This window comes from Heloderma suspectum, chromosome 2 (genome assembly GCF_057233095.1).
Source record: "Heloderma suspectum isolate Gila_16-S chromosome 2, 16-S_ref, whole genome shotgun sequence".
Taxonomy (NCBI): domain Eukaryota; kingdom Metazoa; phylum Chordata; class Lepidosauria; order Squamata; family Helodermatidae; genus Heloderma; species Heloderma suspectum.
The window spans coordinates 339354460-339380657 of NC_139459.1; the positions used below are offsets into that span (position 1 = coordinate 339354460).

The window sequence follows — 26198 nt, forward strand, 5'->3', positions numbered from 1 at the left end:
CTCAACATGGCGGGTTGCGAGGAAAGTATGTTTCTGGTTATGTGTTTTTTCCCTTTAAAAAGAAATCCTGCTACATCTTTTCTCTCATATCTTTAGTCAGCGTTGTCATACAAGCTACGCCTGCTCCCGCACAGCGATTAACAACGCGGGAGCCCTGCCCTCTTTTGTATCTGGCCACCCTGTTGTTGCTGTCTCTGAGGTTGCCTTCCCAACCTGGCGCCCTCGCGATTTGTTGGACTACAGCTCCCATTACTTCGACACATCGCGAGGGCGCCAGGTTGCGGAAGGCTGCTCTAAGGGCTATCATAGCTTGGAAACGTCTAGAGACCAGGCATGCGACCTGCCTCCGTAACAGTGTTGGCTTCAGGTTATATATGGAGAGCCACGAAAAAAGTTAATTGCTTATGCCACCCAGAAGTGTCAGTGGATGTAGAAGTTACGCCCCTGCCCCCGCCGCCAATCCGGTGCACCCATCACCACCTCACACACACATATACTGCTGCTAATGAAGCCTTATTTCTGAGCTGTTAGTGATACTGTCATACCCTAAATTATCTCCAGACAGCACTCTGGTATTGCTGTACCCTTGCCAGATGCTGCTGCCATGCCACGCTCTGCACTGCCACATGAGAACCCTCAACCCAAAATCTCTTTATCAGCCACTGCCCTTGCTCTTGATGCAATACCGAAGGGTTTTATGTGTTTTAAAATTGAAGCTAGGAGACTGCGGAAGTAGTTAAATCTCATAAGTAATACAGTGCATAGGAAATGTGATCTTATGTACTTGGCATTAGTTCTATACATTCTCTAACCCCACCTCTGTCACTTGACTGACTTTGAACAGATTTGGTTTCTGACTTTTGGCCATGTGTTGTATTAATTGCACTGTTCACATAAGCACATCCTCATCTCCCACCCCTGCTCCTCCTCTCTCCTTGGCCTAGCAGAAACTCTGCTACAGGCTTGTGTTTTAGAGCCTTGCCAGGGAGTTATACATAACCCTGTTAATAAATCTGGCATATTACCAAATTTGTGATTGGAGTCAAGGTGCAACAGACATTGGGTTGTTTCCAGGTTTGAGGGGGCCTGTGGCAAAGTGCCCCTCTGGTGGGACACCTCTTATAATGTGGGTCCTGTCTGGTGAGCCCTTTCCTAGCTTTTTGAGCCCTGGCAGCACTGGGTGGCTATGAGCCACCATATATATCTCCTTCAGTACCCTGGAGTAGTGCTAAGTCAAGGGCACTGTGGGAAACTGAAATGGCAGCTCCCAGCCACCTGGTGCTGTGGGTATTTTTGTTTTAAAGGAGGGTTCAGAGAAGACATTAGCAGTGGGGCTGTGCTGCAGCTTCAGCAGCTGTCAAGGATGTTGTGTACTGACATCAAGCTTAAATAGACAGATAATACCATCAATAATATTAAAGAGCAGGCTTGCAAGCTATTGGCACCTAAAATTGATCCTGGTGACTGGATTGTTGAAGAAAGCAGGAAGTTTTCTCCCATGTGTGCTGCTGCATATAGGACCTAGCCACCTCCTCTCACACTGAAGGAAGGGCTCTGAAGTCAGAAGCTACAGTTTCCAGATAATCTTGAGCCCTGTTATAGTTCAATGAAGCACTGGATAGGGGACAACTAAAGCACACTAGCAAAAAACAGGATCTCTCCTTTCACTGATGCACCCAGATCTCTGTCTCTCCCTCCTTCCAAGCTGATCTCTAGAAAAGCTGGCCAGTTCTTAAATTTGGAGAGGGGAAATTATCCCTTCAAGAAGAGAATTCAGTATGTCCATTTACAGAAGATGCTCTGGCATTGACTGTGTGTTTGATATTTACAACATAAAATCACATTCGTCACAGATTTGGATTTACTGAGTAGGTTTTCAAATAGAAAGAACAGTATTAATGCTTCTTGGAGTTTATGAAGTCAAGATCCCCTTAAGACTCTTGGGATTGCATTTTCCATCACAAGTATCATGAAGGACAGAAACTTGCTTTATATTATAATATTAACTTAAAGCTAAGATGATCGGGTTTTTCTGCAAGCTAGTGTACTTTGTGCTAAAACTGTATGTAGCACTCCATTCTGCGATTGCAGCCAGTCTTGTATCCCTTTTTCACCAGTTGGGAAGAAATTCTTCTGGGCCATTGTAGGGTGTTCAGCTCTTTATTTTATGCTCTCTATATTCATTTGCCATGCTACCTAGGTGTAGACCAGTTCAAGTGTCTCTTTCATGTTGGTGCGAGGGTGCATGCGGCGCTGCCGCAGCCGTCTAATGCTGCCATCGATATCATAGCCTGTCTGCTTGTCATGAATGCACTCACGCAAGTAACGCCGGGTGGCTTCTAGGTGCTGGATATTATCAGCTGTGTCTTCTATGGCGCGATCTAACTCTGCAGTGGACTAGGGAGAGAAGCAAGAGGAGATGGGGTATGCAGATGTTTGGGAGCCAGAGAAGACATCCCTAACTATCAGCTTCAAATCCACAAAGTGGGCTTGCATCATGTTGACCTGAAAGGTTACTTCCTTTTAGGAAACTTTAAAGACACTTAGGGTGCAAACCTATGGGGATAGTCGGCTGCCTCCGAAGTTGGAAGAGGCCAACTATCCAATGCAGGACAGGCAGAGTGCAGAGGGGATCTTCTCCTCCATGCATCAGCCACTCTGTATTTGTGGCTAGACAGACGATTTTGGCTATCTAACTGGGGCGCTGCGGAGGGGACAGGACCAGACAGCACATAGGAAGTGTCATACTGGTGCTTCCACGGTCTCCTCCCCACCTCCAGGAATGCCCCCTTTTTGGCCGCTCCACGCTGCTCTTACGAGCGCAGAGCCAGGGACGAACTGCACCTCCTACAAGGCAGCAGGGGAGGAGGCGGGGAGTTGGGTTTCTGGGAACTGAGCTCAGTTCCCATAAACCGAAAAATCCTATAGATGTCTAGACACTGTCTAGCGGCCATAGGATTGCACCCTTAGGCTGCAATCCTACACATACTTACTTGAGAGTAAGTCCCACTGACCACAGGTGGAATTACTTCTACGCAAACATGCATAGGATTGCATTGTTAGGCTGCAAACCTACGCACAATTACATGGGCATAAGCCCCATAGAAAACAACAGGTCTGACTGAGTAGACATTTATTGGATTGCACTGTTAAGCTCTTATTCTGTTATCACTGAGAGAAGAATTTGAAGGTGATGTAGGTGCACAGGCCCTTCTTTAAAGAGGTGCAAATAACCCAGTTTCTGAGATGGTCACCTATGCCAGGCTTGTACAACTTCTGACCCAGCAGGCTTGAAGCAGCTCATCAGCCATGTTTGGAAGCCCACCAGTAGCTTGAAAAAGTTCCCTGTGTTGCTGCCTGCACAAACAAGCTTGTCAAGTACCAGGCAGGCCATAATATGTGGCTGGTGGGCGGCATGAGTCACAACTTCAGTTGTGCGGACCTGGTGAAGGGGGAGCCGTAAAAGATATGGGCTAATCCCATGCTTTCCAGTTATCATGATTTATCCAGTAAAGAACTGACTGTTCAGATCTTGAATGAAGATTTGATACACAGTCTGAATTAGGTCCTGCAGTGGGTACCGATTTTCATGCTGGCAGCAGCATGTGCAGACTTCATATGTGTAAGTTTCCAATCCTGGGTATCTCCAGTTAAACAAGGATCTCAGGATGAAGGGCTGGGCAAGATCGGTCACTGAGACCCTGGAGAGCTATGGGCAGTCACAGGAGACAACTTTGGGCTCGCTAGACTTAAGGTGCAGTTCACTATAAGGGTCAGACAAAACTGAAGAACATCCAAAATAACCCAATGGAATGGACAGAACAAATTTAAGGATGCAGAAAAAGAAAGTTTTATTCCTCAAGAACATCCTGAGACTTGTTCTCCCCCTTCCATCATGGTTCCCTATAAGGCAGCTTATGTCTTTTTAACTTCCACTGCTCAGAGAAGGGGGCAGCCAAGCAATATTCTGCACTGTCACCAGTATCCCTGTGGGGCAGCAGTCATGCCACATACCCCACCTGAAGGCCTGCATTGTCCCTACTGCCCTTTTACCTGGTTGAGGATTGCAGGTTCAGGCAGCTGTGTTCCCACGTGTCTTTGGTACACCCGCACCTGTGGCCGGGTCAGCTTCTCCCGTGTCTCCAGGTACTTGCTACTGTCAGGGCCCTATGGACATGAACATGATTAGAATCAAAGGTGGATTCTGGGAGCAGGGAGAAAAGAGGACAGCAGTTCTTCCCCAGTTAATCTCCAAGCAGCCAGGGCTGGAAGGGGCAGGGTGTGGGAAAATATACTAGGCCATGTTTCCACGACAACGGAAGGAGATGTGAATGGAGGAGTGCCGGATTTTTTAAAAGGAATCAGCTTTGCTGTGAGGAGGGTTCCATGAGCAGATTCTCTGTAGCAGTAAAAATTGTTTCACAGAACATACTTCCTGGTGGGCGTTGGAGTGCACATCATCTGACTGGCAGGGGCTGCTCAACCAGTAAGAGAGGCTCCCCCCTCCCTTTCTCCTTTCCCCTGAAAGTCCAGATGCACCTGCATTTCAGGAGCAAGCCTCATTGAGCACAATGGGAGTTACTTCTGAGGAGACACTAATGGGTTTGTTGTGGGAAAGAGAGCAGTAAACACAAAGGCAGAAATCAGCCCCCATTGTAACCCACAGGATATCTATAACCAAGCTGTGAAGAACATACTTCCTAAGGCAATGAATCGGAGCCTTGAGATTGCACTTAATCGCACTTAAGGAACTGGGCTTTAATGTGTGCCATTTCCATTGAGGGGGAATCTCTGTAAGTTCTGATGCCGGCATTCAAAGGCAAGCCTCATTGAGCACAATGGGAATTACTTCTGGGGAGTCACTAATAGGTTTGTTGTGGGGAAGAGATAGAAACCAGCCCCCATTTTAACGCACAGGATCTCTATAAGGAAGCCTTGAAGTAGTTACTTCCTAAGGCAATGAATCAGAGCCTCGAGATCATGCTTAATTGCACTTAAGGAATTGGGCTTTAAAATGTGCCATGTCAATTGCGGGGCTTCTCTGTCATTTCTGTGGTCATTGAGAGGGCAAGCCTCATTTAGCACAATGGAAGAAAACACCCCTTGACAAGGGTCACGGTGAAAGGCACACCCCTGGGCAGGGCTAGCATAGCCAAGCTAAATGTGGGGGTTGGGACAAACAACAACTATACTGGGGAGAACCTGACGAGGAAAAGAATCAGACTTTAAGCAGTATCAGGAAATCCAGTTTTTCCCTGATAAGCTCCGGGGTGGCTGCTAGATGGCCACGACGTCATGTATCTCTAATGACCTCAACACGCAGCCAGCTTGGAGTAAATCGCTGGTGGAAACACCCCCCTTGTGTTGTCTCCAAGCTCTAATTGCTCACCAGGGTCATTCCCCGAGTGATACACATCTCATGCTGGAAACGCTGGCAGCGGTGCAGGGTGCTGCGTGTCCCTCCCAGGGTTATGTCCAGCCGTTCCTGCCAGAGAGAGAAACAGAGAGAACAAAGGAATCATTGAGCCAGATTGCTATGACTCTCCTGTTCTGGGCTGGCTAGAGCCCTGATTGGGAGCAACATCTTGTATTTGCATATCACCCAAACCAAAATATAGGTCCCCACTGGTGCCAGTCAAAGCTTTCCTCCCACTGCAAACAGCAGTTGTGTGGGGACAAGGGGATTCTGATTGGGGGGGACAAAGTCCCTCTTCCCCATGCCATGGTCCCCATCCAGCTCATTCCCTGCCCCCATATCCCAGATAGATAGATAGATAGATAGATAGAACTGTTACGCAAAGGCTAGTGATGTGAATCATGTCTAGTTTGGCCCTGAGCTACTAGCCGTTACCACACCTTATGGCATTGACTTCCATCAAGTAATTTTAGGGAGTGGGGAAGGTGCCCCTGACTCTTCTTCTACATGAGGGTGAGAACCAGTGACTTTCTGTTCTGCAAGCAACACCACCCAAACCAGCTACCAGGACTGTGGGTGGTGTGTGTGCACGCGCACGCACAAAAAGCAGCATGGTGTGTGTGTGATGACTGTGTGTGAAACCAGGTTTATACATTGCAGCATTGTGGAAAATATAAAGGAGAGGAAAAGTTTTATCATGTCTGAGAAATGCTAGCAGGAGATTACGTGTGAACAGTGCCCGCACTGAGGCTGAGCTTTGGCACTGAAAACATATTTAGTGGCCAACCAGTGGTTCTGCACATGCATGCAGGAATGACTTCGCACATGATGCAGCAAGCATATCAGTTGGGGTGTTAGATCGTCCATTACCTTATGAGTGAGCGTCTCCTCTCTCTTGCCTTGCAGGCTGTTTTCAATGGTGTTGTGGGCAGTATTACGGGTGTCCCGTGCCTCATCGATGGCCTTTTGCAATTGAAGTACCACGTTCTTGGTAAGAAAGGTGAGGCGCCGGGCCTCTTCTAGAGCTGCTGCACACTCTGGAGGGCAGAAGTGGCAAAAGGGAGAGAAAAGATGAGCTCTTCTCAGGTATGGTTTGCCTGTTCACCTGTATGGTGAATCTCCCACCCCCACACCCCATTTCAGTTGCTTTTCTTTGCCAGGGGAGTATTCTCTGACATGCTGCCCATTAAATAACGTACTCCTATTGTAAGGAAAGTTTCTCCTGACTTCAGTCGACTCAGTGTTTTTGCCTTTGAAGAACACAGTACTGAATTAAAGGCTATAGAGATTTAGGCTTGGCCATATTTTTGAGATGCCACAGATATTTCCTTTTCGCTATGCCATTTTCTCTCCTCTGCTGGTGTTCAGACAGAGCTATACAGAAACACAAGCAGTGCCCATAGCAATGAAAGGGCTGCTTCTGTGAGTTGGCATCTTTGCCATCACAGGGCCTTAAATCCACAGGTTCTGTTGCCCCCTCCCTCTGGAGGAGAAAAGCCTGGAATCTGGATCATGTCACCAACTGCCAGGAGAGACTACCAAATTCTCACCATTGTATTATTTATTTCATTTCTATATGGCCCAGGAGCTGAGGCTTTCTGGGCAGTTCACAAAAAATGTGTGTCCTTAGTATCTTATTTTGTGTCCTTGAAAAAGGTTTTGTGTCCTTAGTATCTTATTTTGTATCTTTGGAATAGGTTTTTGTATCTTTGGAATAGGTTTGTCTTTGAAAAAGGTTTTGTGTCCTTAATATCTTATTTTGTATCTTTGGAATAGGTTTTGTTGTAACTGTAAGCTGCTTTGAGAGCCAGCCGTGCTGAAATGTGGGATATGAACAAAAAGAAATAAATATCCCTTTTCCCATTGTGTTTCATTTTGATTTTCCCCTTGTCTATTATGTGTCCCTGTTTGCTCCTGTATTGTGCTCTTTGTGAATATGCAAGAACAGACACACAAATATCAGTACAGGAATAAAAATGGACAGGAGATGCAGTAAGACTAGGGGTCCCCAACGTGGCACCTGCAGGCACCATGGCGCCTGTGGGTCCCCAATGTGGTGCCTATGGGCACCCGCATTTTTTTTTATTTTTAGTTATTTATTGTATTATTTTCCCCATTTTTTAATGTACATACATGGATTTGTATGAAATGCATACAGCTTTCTAGCTGTTATACTTGGCCTGCAACAAAAATGGATCAGATATCTAAATAAGTATCCATTTGAAGGTGACATCTATATGCCAACCTTTCAAATACTGAAAGTGTTGTAAGGTCATCTGTTCACTGCATTATAGGATGTCAGTGTTTATCCTTCCACTGTTGTAATATTAGTCTTTCAGCTATCAAAAGGGTACAGAGAATCCATTTACGCTGACCATTTGTTAATTCCCATGAAGCAGGTAAATAATTTAAAAGAGCATGTACATCAGTGAATATTAAAGACTGTTCCAGTACAAAATTTATCTGTGTAATAACCTCCCCACAAAAAGAAGCAACTACTGGACATTGCAAAAACATATGTTTAAAAGAAGAATTAGCTGTATTGCACTGCCAGCAATTAGCTCAATTACACACTCCATTATTAAAGAAACATGGTGTCCAATAGACATGAGCAAAAAAAATTTCTGAATAACATACAGCCTAAGATCCATAGATGCAACAGGTAGACACCAAAGTGGCGACCCACTGATTAGGCATTTTGTGGTGGTGCCCACAGCGGTATCTCAAATTCCCAAATGCGCTGATGGGTCCAAAAAGATTGGGGACCCCTGTAGTAAGGGGCTGTTCACACAACATGCTAACCCACACTCAGTGGTTGAATGTGGATTTTTTTGAACCATGGGTTGTTTGTTGAACTGTAGGTTACTGTATTGTCTGAACGCAGCACGTTTTCCACAGGGTGGGTTTTTGTGTTGTCTGAACGCAGCCAGGGCTGCTTGTTAACCATGCAGTGTGGCTTGTTAACCACCCTGAACAACCCAGCAACAAACCATGGGTTCCCAAGGTAGTTTGTTCAAGAAAATAAGCCACACTGCATAGTTAACAAGCCACCCTGGCTGTGTTCAGACAACACAGTTCAACAAACAACCCACGGTTCAAAACAATCCACACTCAACCACTGAGCGTGGGTTAGCATGTTGTGTGAACTGCCAGTAAGGGATGTACGGCACACTGGGGTGCTTCCTTGTGAAAAGATCCATTCAGGAGGAAGCACTCCAGCCTGCTGTGTGATGCATGACCCTAGGGAACTTACTCGCAAGCTGTACTAGATGCAAATATGGATGTTAGCTGGCTGGTTCAAGCAACTAGCTTGGAGGGACAATAATCCACTCAATGTCAGAACAGACATTCAGTCCCTTTGTCTTGTATGGGATGCTGCGGTGACTACAACATTTTAGAATTCTGACGAAATGACCAGATTCTGTAGTAGGAGCGTTCCTTGAGTCCTTATGCATTTGTGGCTTCCGGTATGTTTCTTTTGTTAAAGAAGTGGGGAAGGGTTCTTTTCCTTACCTGGTGTGAAGGGTCCAATGGGGTCAGGTTGGGGTGTCTCATTTCGCTCTACCCAGGGGGATGAGGGCCGGCTCAGTCCGAGCCAGGAATCACGCCCAGCCCCTAGGAGAACCATGCGGAAAGGCTGTGGCACCAAGTCCAGCACACGGCCACGTTCTCCACACAACGTGTCCAGGTTTTGCCTACATGTGCCCAGTGCCTGCAACAAGTAGGGCAGTTGTGAGGAAGAAGACAAAAAACTTAACTTTTACCCCACACTTTCTGTCTCCAAGAAATATAAGACTTTGATCTGAGTCATTCCACCTGGCTGCAGCAGAGGGAGAGGTGAGACAGCAAGGCCCCCTCTGCTGGCCTGGCTGACACCAACTACAAATTGGCCAGTGACCAATCCACCTAGTCATTATGCAGCTTCATCATGTAACAGTATGAAAGAGGCAAGGTATATGAATTTGTTTCTTTTCATCTTCCCACCCAACTTTTTTCCCTTTTGTATAATGTCTCTTAGCTTGTAAGCCATTATTATGAAATGCAAACAGCCCCCATGCTTTTTAACATCTATGAAGCCACTGTGTGAGATCATCAGAGAGCCTGGATATGTACTGTCATCCAGCTTTATTTCTCTCTGTCATCTGAGTTAGGTGGTGAGGCTGGGCAGGTGCCGAACCAAGGTCTGGATTTGGTAATGGTCTGAATGAGGGCCAATAAACTGAAGTTGAATCCTGACAAGACAGAGTTAGTATGGGTAGATACTCCATGTAGAGGATTTAAAAGCTTCTGAACTGGCTCGATATGGTGTGTGTGTGTGTGTGTTCCTCATGTCCATGAAATGGGTGTGCAACCTGTTCTAAAGAGGGTTACACTCCCTCTGAAGAACTGGTATGTAGCTTAGAGCTACTCCTCAATTCAGCTTTTTCACTTGAGGCCTAGGTGGCTTCTGTGGTTCAGAGCGCCTTTTACCAGCTTCAGATGGTTTGCCAGCTACATCCATTCCAGGACAGGGATAGTCTGACCATGGAGATCCATGCCCTGCCAACTTCCCAATTGGGTTACTGTAGTGCATTCTACCCCTTCATGATCACTGCCTTGTTGTGGTGAAGGGGCTTGCGTAACTCAGTGAAGCCATAAGCTATGCCGTGCAGGGCCACCCAAGACGGACAGGTCATGGTGGAGAGTTCTGACAAAATGTGGTCCACTGGAGAAGGAAATGGCAACCCACTCCAGTATTCTTGCCAAGAAAACCCCATGGAACGTATCACAAGGCTAAAAGATATGACGCCGGAAGATGAGCCCCTCAGGTCGGAAAGTGTCCAATATACTACTGGGGGAGAGCAGAGGGAATTTCCAAGTAGCGCCAGAAAGAGTGAAGCGGCTGAGCCAAACCCGAAAGGACACTCAGCTGTGGATGTGTCTGGTGGTGAAAAGAAAATCCGATGCTGTAAGGAACAATATTGTTTAGGAACCTGGAATGTAACAGCAATGAATCAAGGTAAGCTGCAGGTGGTCAAACATGAGATGGCAAGATGAACATCGACATCTTGGGAATCAGCGAACTAAAATGGACAAGCATGGGTGAATTTAATTCAGGTGACCATCATACCTTCTACTGTGGGCAAGAATCCCTTAGAAGAAATGGAGTAGCACTCATAGTCAACAAAAGGGTGGGAAAAGCAGTACTGGGGTACAATCTCAAAAACGAAGATATATCCAACTGAATGCAGAGTTCCAGAGAATAGCAAGGAGAGACAAGAAGGCCTTTTTAAATGAACAATGCAAAGAAATCGAGGAAAACAATAGAATGGGAAAGGCTAGAGATCTTTTCAAGAAAATCGGAGATATCAAGGGAACGTTCTGTGCAAAGACGGGCATGATAAAGGACAAAGAAGGCAGGGACCTAACAGAAGCAGAGGAGATTAAGAAGAGGTGGAAAGAATACACAGAAGAACTATACAGGAAAGATCTTAATGTCCCCGATAGCCATGATAGTGTGGTCACTGAACTTGAGCCAGACATCCTAGAGGGTGAAGTCAAGTGGGCCTTAGGAAGCATTACTAACAACAAAGCTAGCGGAGATGACAGTATTCCAGCTGAGCTATTTAAAATCCTAAAAGATGATGCTGTTAAAGTGCTGCGCTCAATATGCCAACAAATTTGGAACACTTAACGGTGGCCACAAGACTGGAAAAGGTCAGTTTACATTCCAGTTCCAAAGAAGGGCAATGCCAAAGAGTGTTCAAACTACCGTACAATTGCGCTCATTTCACATGCCAGCAAGGTTATGCTCAAAGTCCTACAAGCTAGGCTTCAGCAGCATGTGAACCGAGAACTACCGGAAGTCCAAGCTGGGTTTCGAAGAGGCAGAGGAACTAGAGATCAAATCTCCAACATTCGCTGAATCATGGAGAAAGCAAGAGAATTCCAGAAAAACATCTATTTCTGCTTCATTGACTATGCTAAAGCCTTTGATTGTGTGGATCACAACAAACTGTGGCAAATTCTGAAAGAGATGGGAGTACAAGACCACCTTACCTGTCTCCTGAGAAACCTGTACGAGAAGCAACAGTAAGAACCAGACATGGAACAACCGATTGGTTCAAAATTGGGAAAGGAGTACGACAAGGCTGCATATTGTCACCCTGCTTATTTAACTTATATGCAGAGTACATCATGAGAAACACCGGGTTGGATGAATCAAAGGTCAGAATTAAGATTTCCAGGAGAATTATCAACAACCTCAGATATGCAGACGATACCACCCTAATGGCACAAAGCGAAGAGGATCTAAAGAGCCTCTTGTTGAGGGTGAAAGTGGAGAGTGCAAAAGCTGGTTTGAAACTCAACATTAAAAAAACTAAGATCATGGCATCTGGCCCCATCACTTCCTGGCATATAGAAGGGGAAGAAATGGAAGCAGTGACAGATTTTATTTTCTTGGGCTCCAAGATCACCGCAGACAGTGACTGTAGCCATGAAATTAAAAGACGCTTGCTCCTTGGGAGGAAAGCTATGGCAAACCTAGACAGCATAGTAAGAAACAGAGACATCACCTTGCCGACAAAGGTCCGTCTAATCAAAGCTATGGTTTTCCCAGTAGTAATGTATGGCTGTGAGAGCTGGACTATAAGGAAGGCTGAGAGCCGAAGAATTGATGCTTTCGACCTGTGGTGCTGGAGAAGACTCTTACGAGTCCCCTGGACTGCAAGGGGGTCAAATCAGTCCATCCTAAAGGAAATCAACCCTAACTGCTCATTGGAAGGACAGATACTGAAGCTGAAGCTCAAATATTTTGGCCACCTAGTGCGAAGAGAAAACTCACTGGAAAAGTCCCTGATGCTGGGAAAGATTGAAGGCAAAAGGAGAAGGCGACGGCAGAGGATGAGATGGCTAGATAGCATCATGGATGCAATGAATATGAACTTGAGCACACTCCGGGAGAGAGCGGAGGACAGGAAGGCCTGGCGTGCTATGGTCCATGGGGTCACGAAGAGTTGGACACGACTTAATGACTGAACAACAAAGTGCATTCTACATTGGGCTGCCCTTGAAGACAACCTAAAAGTTTCAGCTTGTGCAGAATGTGGCTGCCAGAATTTTAACTGGTGTAGCTAGGTGGAATCGTACTACATCGCTTCTGAAGGAGTTGCACTTGGCTGCCTATTTGCTTTGGAGCTTGATTCAAAGTGTTGGTGCTTGCCTTTAAAGTCCGAGACAGGCTGGGACCCAAATACCTGAGGGAGCATCTCTCCTTATATCAGCCTGCCTGTGACTTGAGATGTTCAATGGAGGCTGTTCTCCAAGTTCTCTCATTTGGGAAAATAATATGTGACAACTAGGGAGAGGGCCCTTACTGTGGAGCCCCCCCCCCCCCCGCATTGTGGACTACCCTGCCTCACAGAGGTATAACTGGCAGTGACCTTGCAATTGTTTTGGCCTTGTTATTTGCCCAGGCATTTTAACTGGGACTATGTTAGTCAATCTGTTCTCTTCTCCCTGTTCTACCATGAAGGTTTTATTTTACCCTTTTGGTGTATTAAACTTGTGCATAATTTGTCTGGCTACACTTACTGTACACCACCATGGTATCTGCAAGGATGAAGGACAGCTTTGAAACATTTTTAATACATCCTAAAATAAATTGTATTCCATTATTTCCTCCACGCAACTGTGTCCACGGGGATACTCCATGTGGAGAATGTTAAAGCCTCTGAACTGGCATGTTTGTGATGTGTGTTTATGGAATTAAGGTGAAAAATGTTTCTAACACAGTTTGAGAGATATCCTCATAGGACACAGGGGGTAGTTTCTAATATGTGCCATCACTAGTGATGTTGCGCTAGCATAAACTAATGCTTGAGCAACATAACTAGCACCTGCTAGTGCATGGGAAAAAGCAGCAATTTGCTGCCAAATTTCAGGGGCAAATCAGTGCCTTTTCCCATTGCTGTAGCAAGCACTAGTCGATGGTGGTTTATGCTAGCGCTAACATCATTAATGCTAATGCTGGGGTACAATTGGATACTACCCAGGAAGTCCAGCAGCAGCAACCAGAGCATCATGGGAGTTATTTCCTGACAAAACAGTGTGGAGGAGTCATGTAGTCTTCTGATTCATCCACAGTTTATACAGTACCAGCACTGTGCTCAGACCTGTATGGAACACAAAAGAGATACGGCCCTTGCCTGCTAACCTAACAGTGCAAGAGTCCCTTGGACCAACCGCCATTCACTGAGTTTTGCAATCCCCCTGTGGTGGTACCTAGTGAATCAGACTCAGATGTGGTCATGCCATCTCCCCAGCCAGCAAGTTAAAAAATATTCTGTTTGCTGTTTGTGTGATGGCTGAGCAACTAGTTATGTGTTCGAGCTCCACAACTGTGCTCCATGCAAATCTCTAGCAGAGTGATCAGGGCCTCACCTCCCAAGGTATTATGACATCCCCCCTTTGCAATATAGTGAAACACTTACTGCAGCTTAAGAAAAGGTATTTTATTTCCTCTGCCTTCCCTTTAGCACATTAAAAAAGGGCTTTTGGACATTATAAGTACAAGTCCAAAGCCTTCCTATGTGTTCTGATTTCTTTTTTTCATGCGGTGATATCCACCTGGTCTGCCCCATTGCCTGTATGGACTGTGAGACATGCCTTCAGCCTCTGCCTTGTTTCCTACCTTGAGATGATCTCCTGCCATTGCCATCATCCCCTCCAGCTTGACTTTCTGTTTCCGGAACTCCTCCTTCTCCCATTTCATCAGTGCATCAACCTTGTCGGGTATCTACACAATGGGGAGGGGAGCAAATGTTGGGTGACTATGGAATGAAGTCAGCATCAGCAAAAAGGTTGCAAACTGGACTGTATAGCGCAGGAATGGGCAACTTGTGGTCCTCCAGATGTTTTGTCCTACAACTCCCATCAGCCCTCACCATTGGTTATGCTGGCTGGGGCTGATGGAAGTTGTAGGCCAACACAACTGGAGGGTCACAAGTTGCCCACCCCTGGGTTAGGGGAAATAGGTGAGTGTGGACTTTTCTAATTTACACAGAAATCCTCACGAAGGGCACAGCCAGCTGGCAGCTTCTGGTATGGCACTGTAGCTCTCAGCCAGAAGTGCCCCTGGAAAAGTTAGTGTGCTGGAACTAACACAGCTGCCCCTCTGAAAATGGTTACAGTGGAAGCCACCAGATTTAGCTGTATGGAGTGGAAATCCATCAGTCTCATAAGGATGTCTGTGTTACCACCCATCAACTGTTTTGTGAATGGTTGCCACTGTTAAGGTAATTATCACTGTACTTTCTGCATTTCTATTCCCTCTGACCTTGCTGTTCACAATCTCACACACACACACACACACACACACTGTCATGATGTGCGTATAAGCCTATCAATTGAGGATCGTATAAATGTACTGTTTCTGCTCTGGAACAAGAACAAAAAGGGCTGGAGCGCTGTGGTGGAGCACATGCTTTCCCTGCAAAAGGTCCCAGGTTCAATCCCTGGCATCTCCAGGTAGAACTGGAAAAATTCCTGCCTGAGATCCTGGAGAACTGCTGCCAGTCAGTGTTGACAACACTGGGCAAGACAGACCAATGGTTTGACGTGGTATAAGGCAGCTTCCTATCTGTAAAGTTGGTTCTGCAAGTTTGCTGCAAAAAGCTGGCTGTGGATGGCATTGGTTGGCTAGAGACCATGCCATCACCAACACACTTTCCCTTCCTCTATCCTCAGAGCTGTTTTGCAACTGATTTTAAAGTGTTTGCATTTTTATTTTTTTTTTAAAAAAAGATGAATGATGAACATATCAATTTAAGCGTACCTATGTTGATAGGGGGTGAGGAGTAGATAAACCTCCTGAAGCATGAAGGAAGGGGGAAAACTGGCAGCTGAACCAAGCTTTTGACTTGCTGGCTCATATATTAGCATGGTCAATTACAAAACCAGGAAGCGGCTGTGGGTAAAGAACCTGCTGTGATCCCTGTTTAAATGTTATGATTGTCTTCATCCTTTTTCTTATTCACGATCTTCACACATGTAGCCAACATGCTATTCTAAAAGAATGGGATGTATCCAATGTTAGTCCTCCTTAGAATAGCCCTGTCAAAACGAATGGGACTTCAGTTAATCTAACATTGGGTACAACCCATTGGACACAACCCAATGTGGCATCTACATAATTCAGATGTTGCTTCCTGTACTTCCAGGGCATTTGACTTAAGTACATAGACGACTAGAGGGGAGTGGGGGACATAATAAGCTTAGGCTGATATACCAACTACACCCTTATCTGGAGAGAGATAGCCTCGCTGCAGTTATCCATGCTCTGATAACCACTTGTCTGGATTACTGCAATGCGTTATATGTGGGGCTGCCTTTGAAAATGGTCCGGAAGCTTTAGTCCAAAACAGGGCAGCGAGATTGTTAACGAGGACTGGCCAACGAGATCATATTATGCCAGTACTTTCCTAGCTGCACTGGCTGCCAGTCCATTTCCAGGCCCGATTCAAAGTGCTGGTATTAACATTCAAAGCCCTAAATGGCTTGGGGCCAGGTTACCAGAAGGTTCGCCTCCTCCCATATATACCTGCCTTGATCCTAAGATTGTCTTCAGGGGTCCTTCTCCAGGAGCCTCTGCCAAAAGAGGTAAGGCAGGTGGCTACCAGGAAAAGGGCATTTTCTGCTGTGTCACCCAGGTTGTGGAATGAACTCCCTAGAGGGGTTTGCCTGGCGCATATGTTGTACTTTTTCTGGTGCCAGGTGAAGAGCTTTTTATTTTCCCAGGCATTTTTAGCATTTTAGCATTCCAGGTTTTTTAGCTCTGTTGTCTTAAATCTGCGATTGTGTTTTAAATATCTGCACTGCTGCTAGTTTTACTCTGGTTGTATTTTTATTCTGTAGTTTTAATCTATTATATTTTCTGTTGTATTTTCTGTTGTATTTTTGTGGTTTAAATTTTGTGAACTGTCCAGAGAGCTTCGGCTATTGAGTGGTATAAAAATAAAAATAAATAAATAAATAAGAGTGTTACAACATTATGAATGGTGTGGAGAAAGTAGATAGAGATATTTTCTCTCTCATAATACTGGGGGCTACCCAATGAAGCAGGACGTTTAAGACAAGTGAAAGGAAGCCTGACTTCACACAATGCATAATTGTCTTACAAAAATTCATTGTCACACTGGTTTAGATTGCTTTTTTTAAGGATTTGAAAATTCATGGAAGGTAGTTTATCACATGATCACTGTTTACCAGAAACTGTGAATAGGGAACAGGGAAAACCCTGTTTGTGATTTTTTCAGAGATATTTGGATGACTATGGCTGGAAACAGAATGCTGGACTAAACGGATCAAGGCAATTCATATGTACTTAGATGTACCATGCCAGAAGCATGAGAAATTCCTCAACAGACATGTCCTTAAAGGGGGGGGGGGCATCAGTACTCCACAGAAGTAATGTCCTTGTAAATGGGGTGCAATTTAACCTAAACCATCCCCCTAGTTGACACTGATTCTAATCATCCAGGACAATAAGAAAAGTTATTAGAAAGGCTGGAATGTGTGTGTGTGTCTGTGTTGCCTGCCTCACCATGTGTTTTGTACGGAAGCCTAGGAATGAAAGGTAGAGAATACTGACCCACACTTGGCCAGTAGGGGGCAGATGTGTTCAACAGGTCTGTGCTTGGGCTTGATGCAGGTCTCTCACCTTCTCTGTTTCTGGCCGGTGCTCCCGGATGACTTGGCTCTGCTTATTGGTCACGAGGCCCTGGCGAATTTTCTCCAGTGTGGCATCAAGCTGCTCTCTCATCCGTACCATCCCCTTGAACTGCTCGTTAATCTCGATGAGGGCCTGGCGCAGACGGCTCACCACCTGGCGGGTATCCCTGACGTACTGGGCCACGAATTCGTTGTTCTTGGTGTTGCTGTAGTCTCTGAAGCACGGCAGGGCCAGCTTGCAGACCCAGGGGGGAGGCTTGACTTTGCTCTTCCACAGGGTTACTCCTGGCCCCTCAGGGGGCTTCCTCCTCACCTCTCCGGTTGCCAGGACATCCATCTTGAACTTCCAGGAGTCGGTCTTCATCTTGTGCTCATAGGGCGTCTCCTCAGGCTGGCCCGGGGCTAGGGCTGGACGCCACAGATCAAGCGCCTCCTTCCCACAGCGCTTCGTCAGCTTGGAGGTTTCTTGCACTGTTGTGTGGGCGTCTTTGTGCCATTTCTCGGCACCTACCTGGCCTGTCAGCAAGTGGGCAGGTGGAGGTCCCATGGCTGGGTTTGAGCTGCCAGGGGAGAGGAGTCAATAGCACATGTAATGTAATGAAACAGGATTCCACCACAGTACAACAAGCAGACAGAGCAGGCTACCAAGTCGGGAGGCCCAAACTGAGTAAGACATGCGGGGGGGCCCTGATCAAGGGCATCATGGTCTGAGATGGGAGGGAAACCCAGTGTGTGGGCATGCCGAAACGGATCCTTTTGCCTGCTAAAATGCAGTGCCTGCTACGGCTCAAGGGTCAGCACAAGCTGAACACCCAACTCTTGCTCAATCCCACATATTAATTCAAACTGCAAGGAGCTTAAGGAAGCTAAAATTTTATGATTCTCCAAATGTCAACATCTGCAAATGCTAATTTGGAATTCACACAGGGCATAGTTAAACTATGGAATTCGCTCCCACAAGTCATAGTGATGGCCACCAATTTGGATGGCTTTAAAGGGGGATTAGACAAATTCCTGGAGGAGAGGGCTATCAATGACTACAAGTCCTGATGGCTCTATGCTACCTCCAGTATCAGAGTTGCTGAATAAGCTACCTCTAGTACCTCCAGTTGCTGGAGAACATGGGCAGGAGGCTGCTGTTGCACTTATGTCCTGCTTGTGGGTTTTGGATTAACAACTGGTTGGCTACCGTGTGAAAAGAATGCTGGACTAGACAGACCCTTGTTCTCATCCAACATGGCTCTTCTTATGTTCTTGGGGGGGGGATAGCTTTCTTATTCTGAGCATGCATGTGGCAATGTTTACATTTCAGGTGGGGTTAAAATATATATTATCCTTTTCTACAATAAAATGGTGATTGTTTCTGAGTAAGGGTGCAATCCTATGCATGTTTAAACAGAAAAAGACCTCCAACTCTCAGCATTCCTCAGCCAGCATGGCTGCCTGGGAAATGCTTGGAGCTGTAGGTCTTTTTTCTGTCTAAACATGCATAGGATTGCACCGTAAATGTGTTTAACATCAGGGCAGCAGAAGCCAACTCCATTTTATTCCTGTAGTCACAATGGTGTAATGATTTAATTGTGTTTAAAATGAAATGCAAAACTGCACATGCTCAGAGTATTTTTTTTTTTTATTCATGGTTGGCAAACTATTTTTAAAAAAAATCAGGAATGTAGAAGAACAGGGGAGGGAAAAGAGAAATATGAATTGTGTGCTTCACAACTGAAGTACTATAAAATGTCTGTCCAAAGGAGGTCTTATAAGACAACAAGGGAGCAATCCTATGGCTGCTAGACACTGTCTATTCCGGGAACTGACCTTGGAGCCCGCACTCCGAGGACAGTTCCCAGACATCCGACCTCCCCCTTGTATGTACTGCCTCGGAGGTAGTGCGGAGAAGCCCCATCCTCCACACTCGGAAGACGAGCTTGGAGCAACTGAAAAGGGTGGGGCTGGGGAGCATTCCAGGACGGGGAGACCGGAGCTGCGCGTACGACACATCCTATGTGTTGTACAGCAGCTTCCTCACCCGGTTGGCCCCCCCGCCACTAGACAGCCGAAAACAGCTGTCTAGTGAAAAAGAGCAAGGCAGGAGAGGCGCGGAGGGAACTATCCCCCCGTCCCTCTCCTGCCTTGCTTTGGATAGGCGTTCGCCTCTGAGGTTGGAGGTGGCTGCCTATCTACTTAGGATTGCGTCCTAAAGGACGCAATGCTATGCATGTTTAGACAGCAAAAAAATCCAGGGTCTAGAATTATCCTGCTGTACTACTGCCTTCCTATAGCTCCAGAGAGTCACAGCCATCTCCTTCAGGCTGGGTTTTGGAGAATCCTGTTCCTCCCTGCTGTTTGTCAGGATTCTTCCTTCGACTGCTACAGGAGGGCTTTGAAGCAGGTGCTATGGTGGTTGTGTGGCCTACTTTTTCAGAGGACAGTCCTTTATTTGAAGGGCTGCCAGCAGACAGTCCTCTGTTAGAAGGCATCCTCTATTTGAAAGGCTGCCCAGTCCAAGCCAGGTTTAAAAATTGAACAAACCAACCATAAGAAGGGAGAGCAGTTGGGGCCTTGAAGTTGCCCATCAACAGTTAGTCCCTGGAACAGACACACACATTACCTGATCATAGACTTCCCCCACTATGCTGAGATATAGGGTATTTCTATTTAGATTATAGTCATTCTTTCTAAATATGCCTCTATCCGTATAATTAATGTATGCAAATTTTACACAAATCTGTATCCTCTTTTGTCCTTGTTTTTGATAATGCTTTTCTTCTTTGGGGGAAGTGTGTACATGGCCACCCTAGCAGGTGCACCTGTAACCATGCTTGATGCTTTGATGCGCAACAATGCAATTGTACTTCTTAAAGCACATTGTACCAGTACTAGGTTGCATCCAGGCACACATAATTTCAGCAGGGAACCTTCTTTGGAAGTGCATCCACTGCAGGCGTGGCCCAAATACTATCTTCTCTCCTTGATCTACTTAGGGAGAAACTGTTTTTCCAGGTTTGAGCAGAAGCCAGATGTGCACAGTGCCAATTGCCCACCAGCCCTGAGTTCACTTACAAAGCAACCTCCTCGCTTTCCGGCACCGTGCACAACCATGCACTGAGAAGGTGGAGCGGGGAGGTAGCTTTGCGACTGACACAACTGCACACTGATCAAAGACTGCCTGTTCAGTACTGTGCACAACACTTCTTTGATTGGTTGTCCCTTGTGTCTGTTAAAAAGCCACTTCCTCCATCTTAGAGCAGTTTTCAATTCAAAACAGGAAAATAAACAGGAAAAAATGGTTAACTCCCCCCTCCCCCCCCCACCCACCCCACCCCACCCCACCCCACACACCAAATAAATAAAAACGTAAGGAGCTAACCATGGAGGCACTTGAGAGAAAAAAGCAAAGCAGTAGTTTTCCTGCAGTGTGTGCGTGTGTGTGTGTGAGATAGATAGATAGAGAGAGAGAGAGTAAGCTTTTGATTACATTATAGAAAAATCCCTCAGCCTTACTGGGGCTTTCTGCTTCCATTTCCCTTGCATGATTAGGATAGGCTCCTTCAGATGACAAACACCTGATGTGAATTTGAAAATGGGCAGCCTTACCAGGGGGCTTTCTATATTTTCAATGAAACAGCACCATCTAGTGATCGAATAATATTGCTATGCCGGCATTACTCACTGGCAATATCCTGGTTTGTTTGTTTTTTTTTAAATCCAGTTTATCTCTGATCTTTTTGAAAGTGGGATAAACAGCGGAAAGTGGAGGAGACATCCTGGAGGTTGATAACATCATGTAAAGGACCCGCAAACATCTGTGAGTGGCCAGTCACGAGCATGCAATAATCGCTCCTGTAGAGGCGCCAGGCCATTTGTGCAACAAAGAAGGTGGGAGATGCAGAGGCCACTCTGTAGCAACCCCCCTCCCCACAGAAATATATGTTGTTGTTGTTGTTCAGTCATTCAGTCGTGTCTGACTCTTCATGACCCCATGGACCATAGCACGCCAGGCCTTCCTGTCCTGCGCTCTCTCCCAGAGTGTGCTCAAGTTCATATTCATTGCATCGGTGATGCTATCTAGCCATCTCATCCTCTGCCGTCCCCTTCTCGTTTTGCCTTCAGTCTTTCCCAGCATCAGGGTCTTTTCCAGAGAGTTTTCTCTTCGCATTAGGTGGCCAAAATATTGGAGCTTCAGCTTCAGTATCTGTCCTTCCAATGAGCACTCAGGGTTGATTTCCTTTAGGATTGACTGATTTGACCTCCTTGCAGTCCAGGGGACTCGTAAGAGTCTTCTCCAGCACCACAGGTCGAAAGCATCAATTCTTCGGCGCTCAGCCTTCCCTATAGTCCAGCTCTCACAGCCATACATTACTACTGGGAAAACCATAGCTTTGATTAGACGGACCTTTGTCGGCAAGGTGATGTCTCTGCTTCTTACTATGCTGTCTAGGTTTTCCATAGCTTTCTTCCCAAGGAGCAAGCGTCTTTTAATTTCATGGCTACAGTCACCATCTGTGGTGATCTTGGAGCCCAAGAAAGTAAAATCTGTCACTGCTTCCATTTCTTCCCCTTCTATATGCCAGGAAGTGATGGGGCCAGATGCCATGATCTTAGTTTTTTTAATGTTGAGTTTCAAACCAGCTTTTGCCCTCTCCACTTTCACCCTCAACAAGAGGCTCTTTAGATCCCCTTCGCTTTCTGCCATTAGGGTGGTATCGTCTGCATATCGGAGGTTGTTGATAATTCTCCCAGCAATCTTAATTCTGACCTGTGATTCATCCAACCCGGCTTTTCTCATGATGTACTCTGCATATAAGTTAAATAAGCAGGGTGACAATATGCAGCCTTGTCGTACTCCTTTCCCAATTTTGAACCACTCGGTTGTTCCATGTCTGGTTCTTACTGTTGCTTCTTGACCCTCGTACAGGTTTCTCAGGAGACAGGTAAGGTGGTCTGGTACTCCCATCACTTTAAGAATTTGCCACAGTTTGTTGTGATCCACACAATCAAAGGCTTTAGCGTAGTCAATGAAGCAGAAATAGACATTTTTCTGGAATTCTCTTGCTTTCTCCATGATCCAGCGAATGTTGGAGATTTGATCTCTAGTTCCTCTGCCTCTTCGAAACCCCGCTTGTACTTCTGGTAGTTCTTGGTTCGCATACTGCTGAAGCCTAGCTTGTAGGATTTTGAGTATCACCTTGCTAGCATGTGAAATGAGCGCAATTGTACGGTAGTTTGAACACTCTTTGGCGTTGCCCTTCTTTGGGACTGGAATGTAAACTGACCTTTTCCAGTCTTGCGGCCATTGTTGAGTGTTCCAAATTTGTTGGCATATTGAGTGCAGCACTTTAACAGCATCATCTTGTAGGATTTTAAATAGCTCAGCTGGAAGACTGTCATCTCCACTAGCTTTGTTGTTACTAATGCTTCCTAAGGCCCACTTGACTTCACTCTTGAGGATGTCTGGCTCAAGTTCAGTGACCGCACTATCATGGCTATCAGGGACATTAAGATCTTTCCTGTATAGTTCTTCTGTGTATTCTTTCCACTTCTTCTTAATCTCATCTGCTTCTGTTAGGTCCCTGCCTTCTTTGTCCTTTATCATGCCCGTCTTTGCACAGAACGTTCCCTTGAGATCTCCGATTTTCTTGAAGAGATCTCTAGTCTTTCCCATTCTGTTGTTTTCCTCGATTTCTTTGCATTGTTCATTTAAGAAGGCCTTCTTGTCTCTCCTTGCTATTCTCTGGAACTCTGCATTCAGTTGGATATATCTTCCCCTTTCTCCCTTGCTTTTCGCTTCCCTTCTTTCCTCAGCTACTTGTAAAGCCTCATCAGACAGCCACTTTGCTTTCTTGCACTTCTTTTTCTTTGGGATGGATTTCGTTGCTGCCTCCTGAACAATGTTACGGACCTCCGTCCATAGTTCCTCAGGCACTCTGTCTATCAGGTCTAATCCCTTAAATCTCTTCCTCACCTCCACTGTATATTCATAAGGGATATGATTTAGGTCATACCTGAATGGTTTAGTGGTTTTCCCTACGTTCTTCAATTTCAGCCGAAATTTTGCAACAAGAAGCTCATGATCTGAGCCACAGTCAGCTCCAGGTCTTATATATGTACACAACCCTATTTTCAGTACCAAGACTGTAGAAGGATGTATCTGAATGAATATCCCTTTATCATACACTCAGAGCCAGTGTGATGTAACAGTTACCGTGTCAGACGCGGACCCAGGAGACCCAAGTTCAAAATCTCACTCGGCCAGGAGGCTCAGTGAGCAACTTTGGGCCAGTCACAATCTGTCAGCCTAACCTATAACCTATCTCACTGTGAGGATAAAATGAGGGTGGCAGAGGAGGTGAGAATGTGATAAGCTGTCTTGGAAAAAGGATGGGACAGAAATGTAAATAATCATAATAATCACCATCATTCCATGGTGATGATGATGATGAAATATTTTACTATGTTATTGTACTGCATGGTTTTAAGCTTTGTCTTGTGAGCTGCCCATAGAGTTTTGGCTAATGGACAGTATAAAAATATAATAAACAAATAAATAATAATAAAAAATAATGATGCGCACTGTGGGATAACAGAGCAGAAGGGAGCTATTGCCCAGTGGACTAGGCCTGATGGGTTGGATGTGTATGTGTGAGTTCAGGTGGATAATTTTTGTATTATTACAACCTGTTTTAAGCCCCTTAGAGAATCTCTTGATTAAAAGGTGAGGTATAAATCTTCAAAATGAATCAATCATATCCCACGGATTACAGTATAATATTGCAGACACACAAATTGCCTGCTGGATTAGACCAAAAATGCAAATGTAGTCCACCCTTTTCTCCAAGCCTCGTGCTGGTGGAGCCCAATTTATATGTGGCCAGGAAGAAGGGTGTACCCAAACAAGAAAGGGGTGAATGAGCACAGTTTCAAGTGTAGGTGATGGAGGAGCCTCTGACCCACCCACCGCAAAATGGGAGCATTGAGAAAGATCAAACGCTGCACCTCTTTGTTCTGACCTGGAAGGGGTCAATAGGTTCAGAGTTTTGTGAGCGGGGGACATTGGATGTGGATGGAGGATCAGATTAGATGGGCCCTACGCGAGCCATGTTTACCTGGGTCCAATAAGGCGGAGATCTGTAGGGCAAAGTTAAGGGCACAGGCCTCGGGGTCCAGGCTTGAGGGGAGGGTATGCGAGGCATGTGTGTTGCCTCACAATCAGATTGTGAATTCCTCCTCGAAACAGGATCTCTCTGGAACAGGCCAAGCTGTCCCTGTGCTGGTTGCCACGGCAACAGGTGCTCTCCTCACAATGCTGCCTTCTCTAGATATGGTTCCTATGGAAAAGGGAGCAGCAAAAGCCTGTTTGGAAGTATGGCTACCAGCTAGGCTGCCTCCCATTGGCAAGCAGTAAAAAACAGGGGCTTTTGTTTTGCATGCAAGAAACAGAGAAACGTTTCGTCTCACATTTATTTCTTTATTATTTGTTTGATGACATTTATTATCCTGCCATTTCTCAAACGAGCATGAGAAAGGGGCAAAATTCTGTACCAGATTCAGAACCTGCTGCGTTTGTCAGGAGAGGAGTGAAAGCAGGTGCAGGGGAAACAGAGTGCACCCCGCATCCAAAAAATCTGTACAGAGGTACATCTGTAGCACTTGTGCCAAAAATGTCTTCCACATTTTTCCCAGCTGTTCTCATTCAATTTGATCGAAAAGAAATTGTTTTTGAAAATATGTTCAAAGGAGAAGACAATTTTATTGAAATTCTCAGGGGTGGGTTTCTTGTGCTTACATTAGTTATGAGGTTTTCATGAGTGTCCTGTCTTTCATGGTCGAATCATCTCTCTGGCAGCCTCCCAGGCTTCCCACACTTCAGTTAAAGTCCAGGGGAAGATGTCATGAGGTAACTCCTCCCCCATGGGGCATTTTCAGATCAGGAAGTGCAGGCAGCCAGGAGGCTGCAGAGTGATTGAGAGATATGTTATAGAAAGAAAGAAAAATACACACAGAACTCTCAACTACCTCACAATGATAAGATAAGCTCAAACACACCACAAAAAAGAAATTGTGTGTGCCCTGAGAATGAGGCAGAAAAAAGGAAGCCTCTTTCATGGTGGAAAAAAACTTTTGGGAAATTGGAGGACAGATTTGACACACCACGTTCCCCCACTCTCACACCCACTACAGGGCTTGTCAGGAAGGAGTGGTACTATAAGCAGCGGTGTAATGGTAAATTTTGAAGTGCAGGCACTCATCATGACAACTGTCATAGCCAAGCCCCCCAAAACGCAGGCAACTGTATTGATCCATATCAGCAAACCAGTTTTCATCTCCACCAGGAGCAGGTCTGTTGTAAAGCTAATGGGTCTTAATGGCCCATTTAAGGCTAGGCCACCCCAAAATACTTTGACATACAGAGATAGCTCACAACAATATATAATTGCTGGGAAAATCCATTTTACCCCCAGCTATTGTGAGGATTGCAGCTAAGCTCAAAGCAGATAGGGAAGTCTGAGGGGGGTGGCAGATGACAGGGCTGGCGTCAAAGGTAGGCATGGTTGGGCACCTGCCAAGGGCCCACATCCCAGCAGGGGCCCACTGACAAGAATCCTCTCAAATTGCTCTTCCTCTTCATCACTGCAACCTGCTTGTTCACCTGTCTGTCACTCTGGCCCAGATGACGATGGTTGTGAGGAGGAGGAGCAGTAGATGTCACTGCCTGCTTGCTCCCTGGCTTTTTGCCTGTCAGGCAAGCGATGACAGCAATTATGAGAAAGAGAATGAGGAACAATAGTAGCAGGTGACAATGGCAGTGAGAACATAGACTCACTGAGGGAGAGGGCCCATGGAGAGTATTTTGTCCAAGGGCCCATAAAAACTTGGAGCCAGCACTGTCAGATGACGTCATTGTCCCTGCTAATCAAAACGTCCCAGTGCTTTGTCCCTGTGAGCCCTAGCTCCACATTATAAGCATCTGCATTAGGGACAAGAATCTGTCCTCAGAAATGTAACACTGAGAAGGAACTCCACCCTGAAGAATGACAAGTAGTGCTGAGCCAAAATTTCTCTGAAGATT

General features: G+C 45.8%; 1 protein-coding gene across 1 annotated transcript; it reads right to left on the reverse strand.

Annotated features, from left to right (window-relative positions):
* Positions 1–1845: 1845 nt before the first annotated feature.
* TEKTL1 (tektin like 1) lies at positions 1846–24467 on the reverse strand. Its single transcript, XM_084840734.1, has 8 exons — positions 24235–24467; positions 17118–17688; positions 14091–14195; positions 8930–9128; positions 6287–6453; positions 5390–5485; positions 4054–4167; positions 1846–2397 (listed from the first exon to the last, which is right to left on the reverse strand). The coding sequence occupies exons 2-8, from the start codon at positions 17673–17675 to the stop codon at positions 2197–2199; spliced, it is 1440 nt and encodes a 479-aa protein (XP_084696860.1). The 5' UTR covers positions 17676–17688; positions 24235–24467; the 3' UTR covers positions 1846–2196.
* Between the last annotated feature and the right edge of the window lie 1731 nt (positions 24468–26198).

What these genes read in the sequence shown, in the direction of transcription:
- TEKTL1 (XM_084840734.1), bottom strand. Translation starts at nt 17,675, where the DNA reads ATGGGACCTCCACCTGCCCACTTGCTGACAGGCCAGGTAGGTGCCGAG. An exon ending in CATTGGACCCTTCACACCAG is followed by an intron (nt 6,454 to 8,929) that starts GTAAGGAAAAGA and finishes TCTGCCCTCCAG; the next exon opens with AGTGTGCAGCAGCTCTAGAA. An exon ending in AACCTGCAATCCTCAACCAG is followed by an intron (nt 2,398 to 4,053) that starts GTAAAAGGGCAG and finishes TTCTCTCCCTAG; the next exon opens with TCCACTGCAGAGTTAGATCG.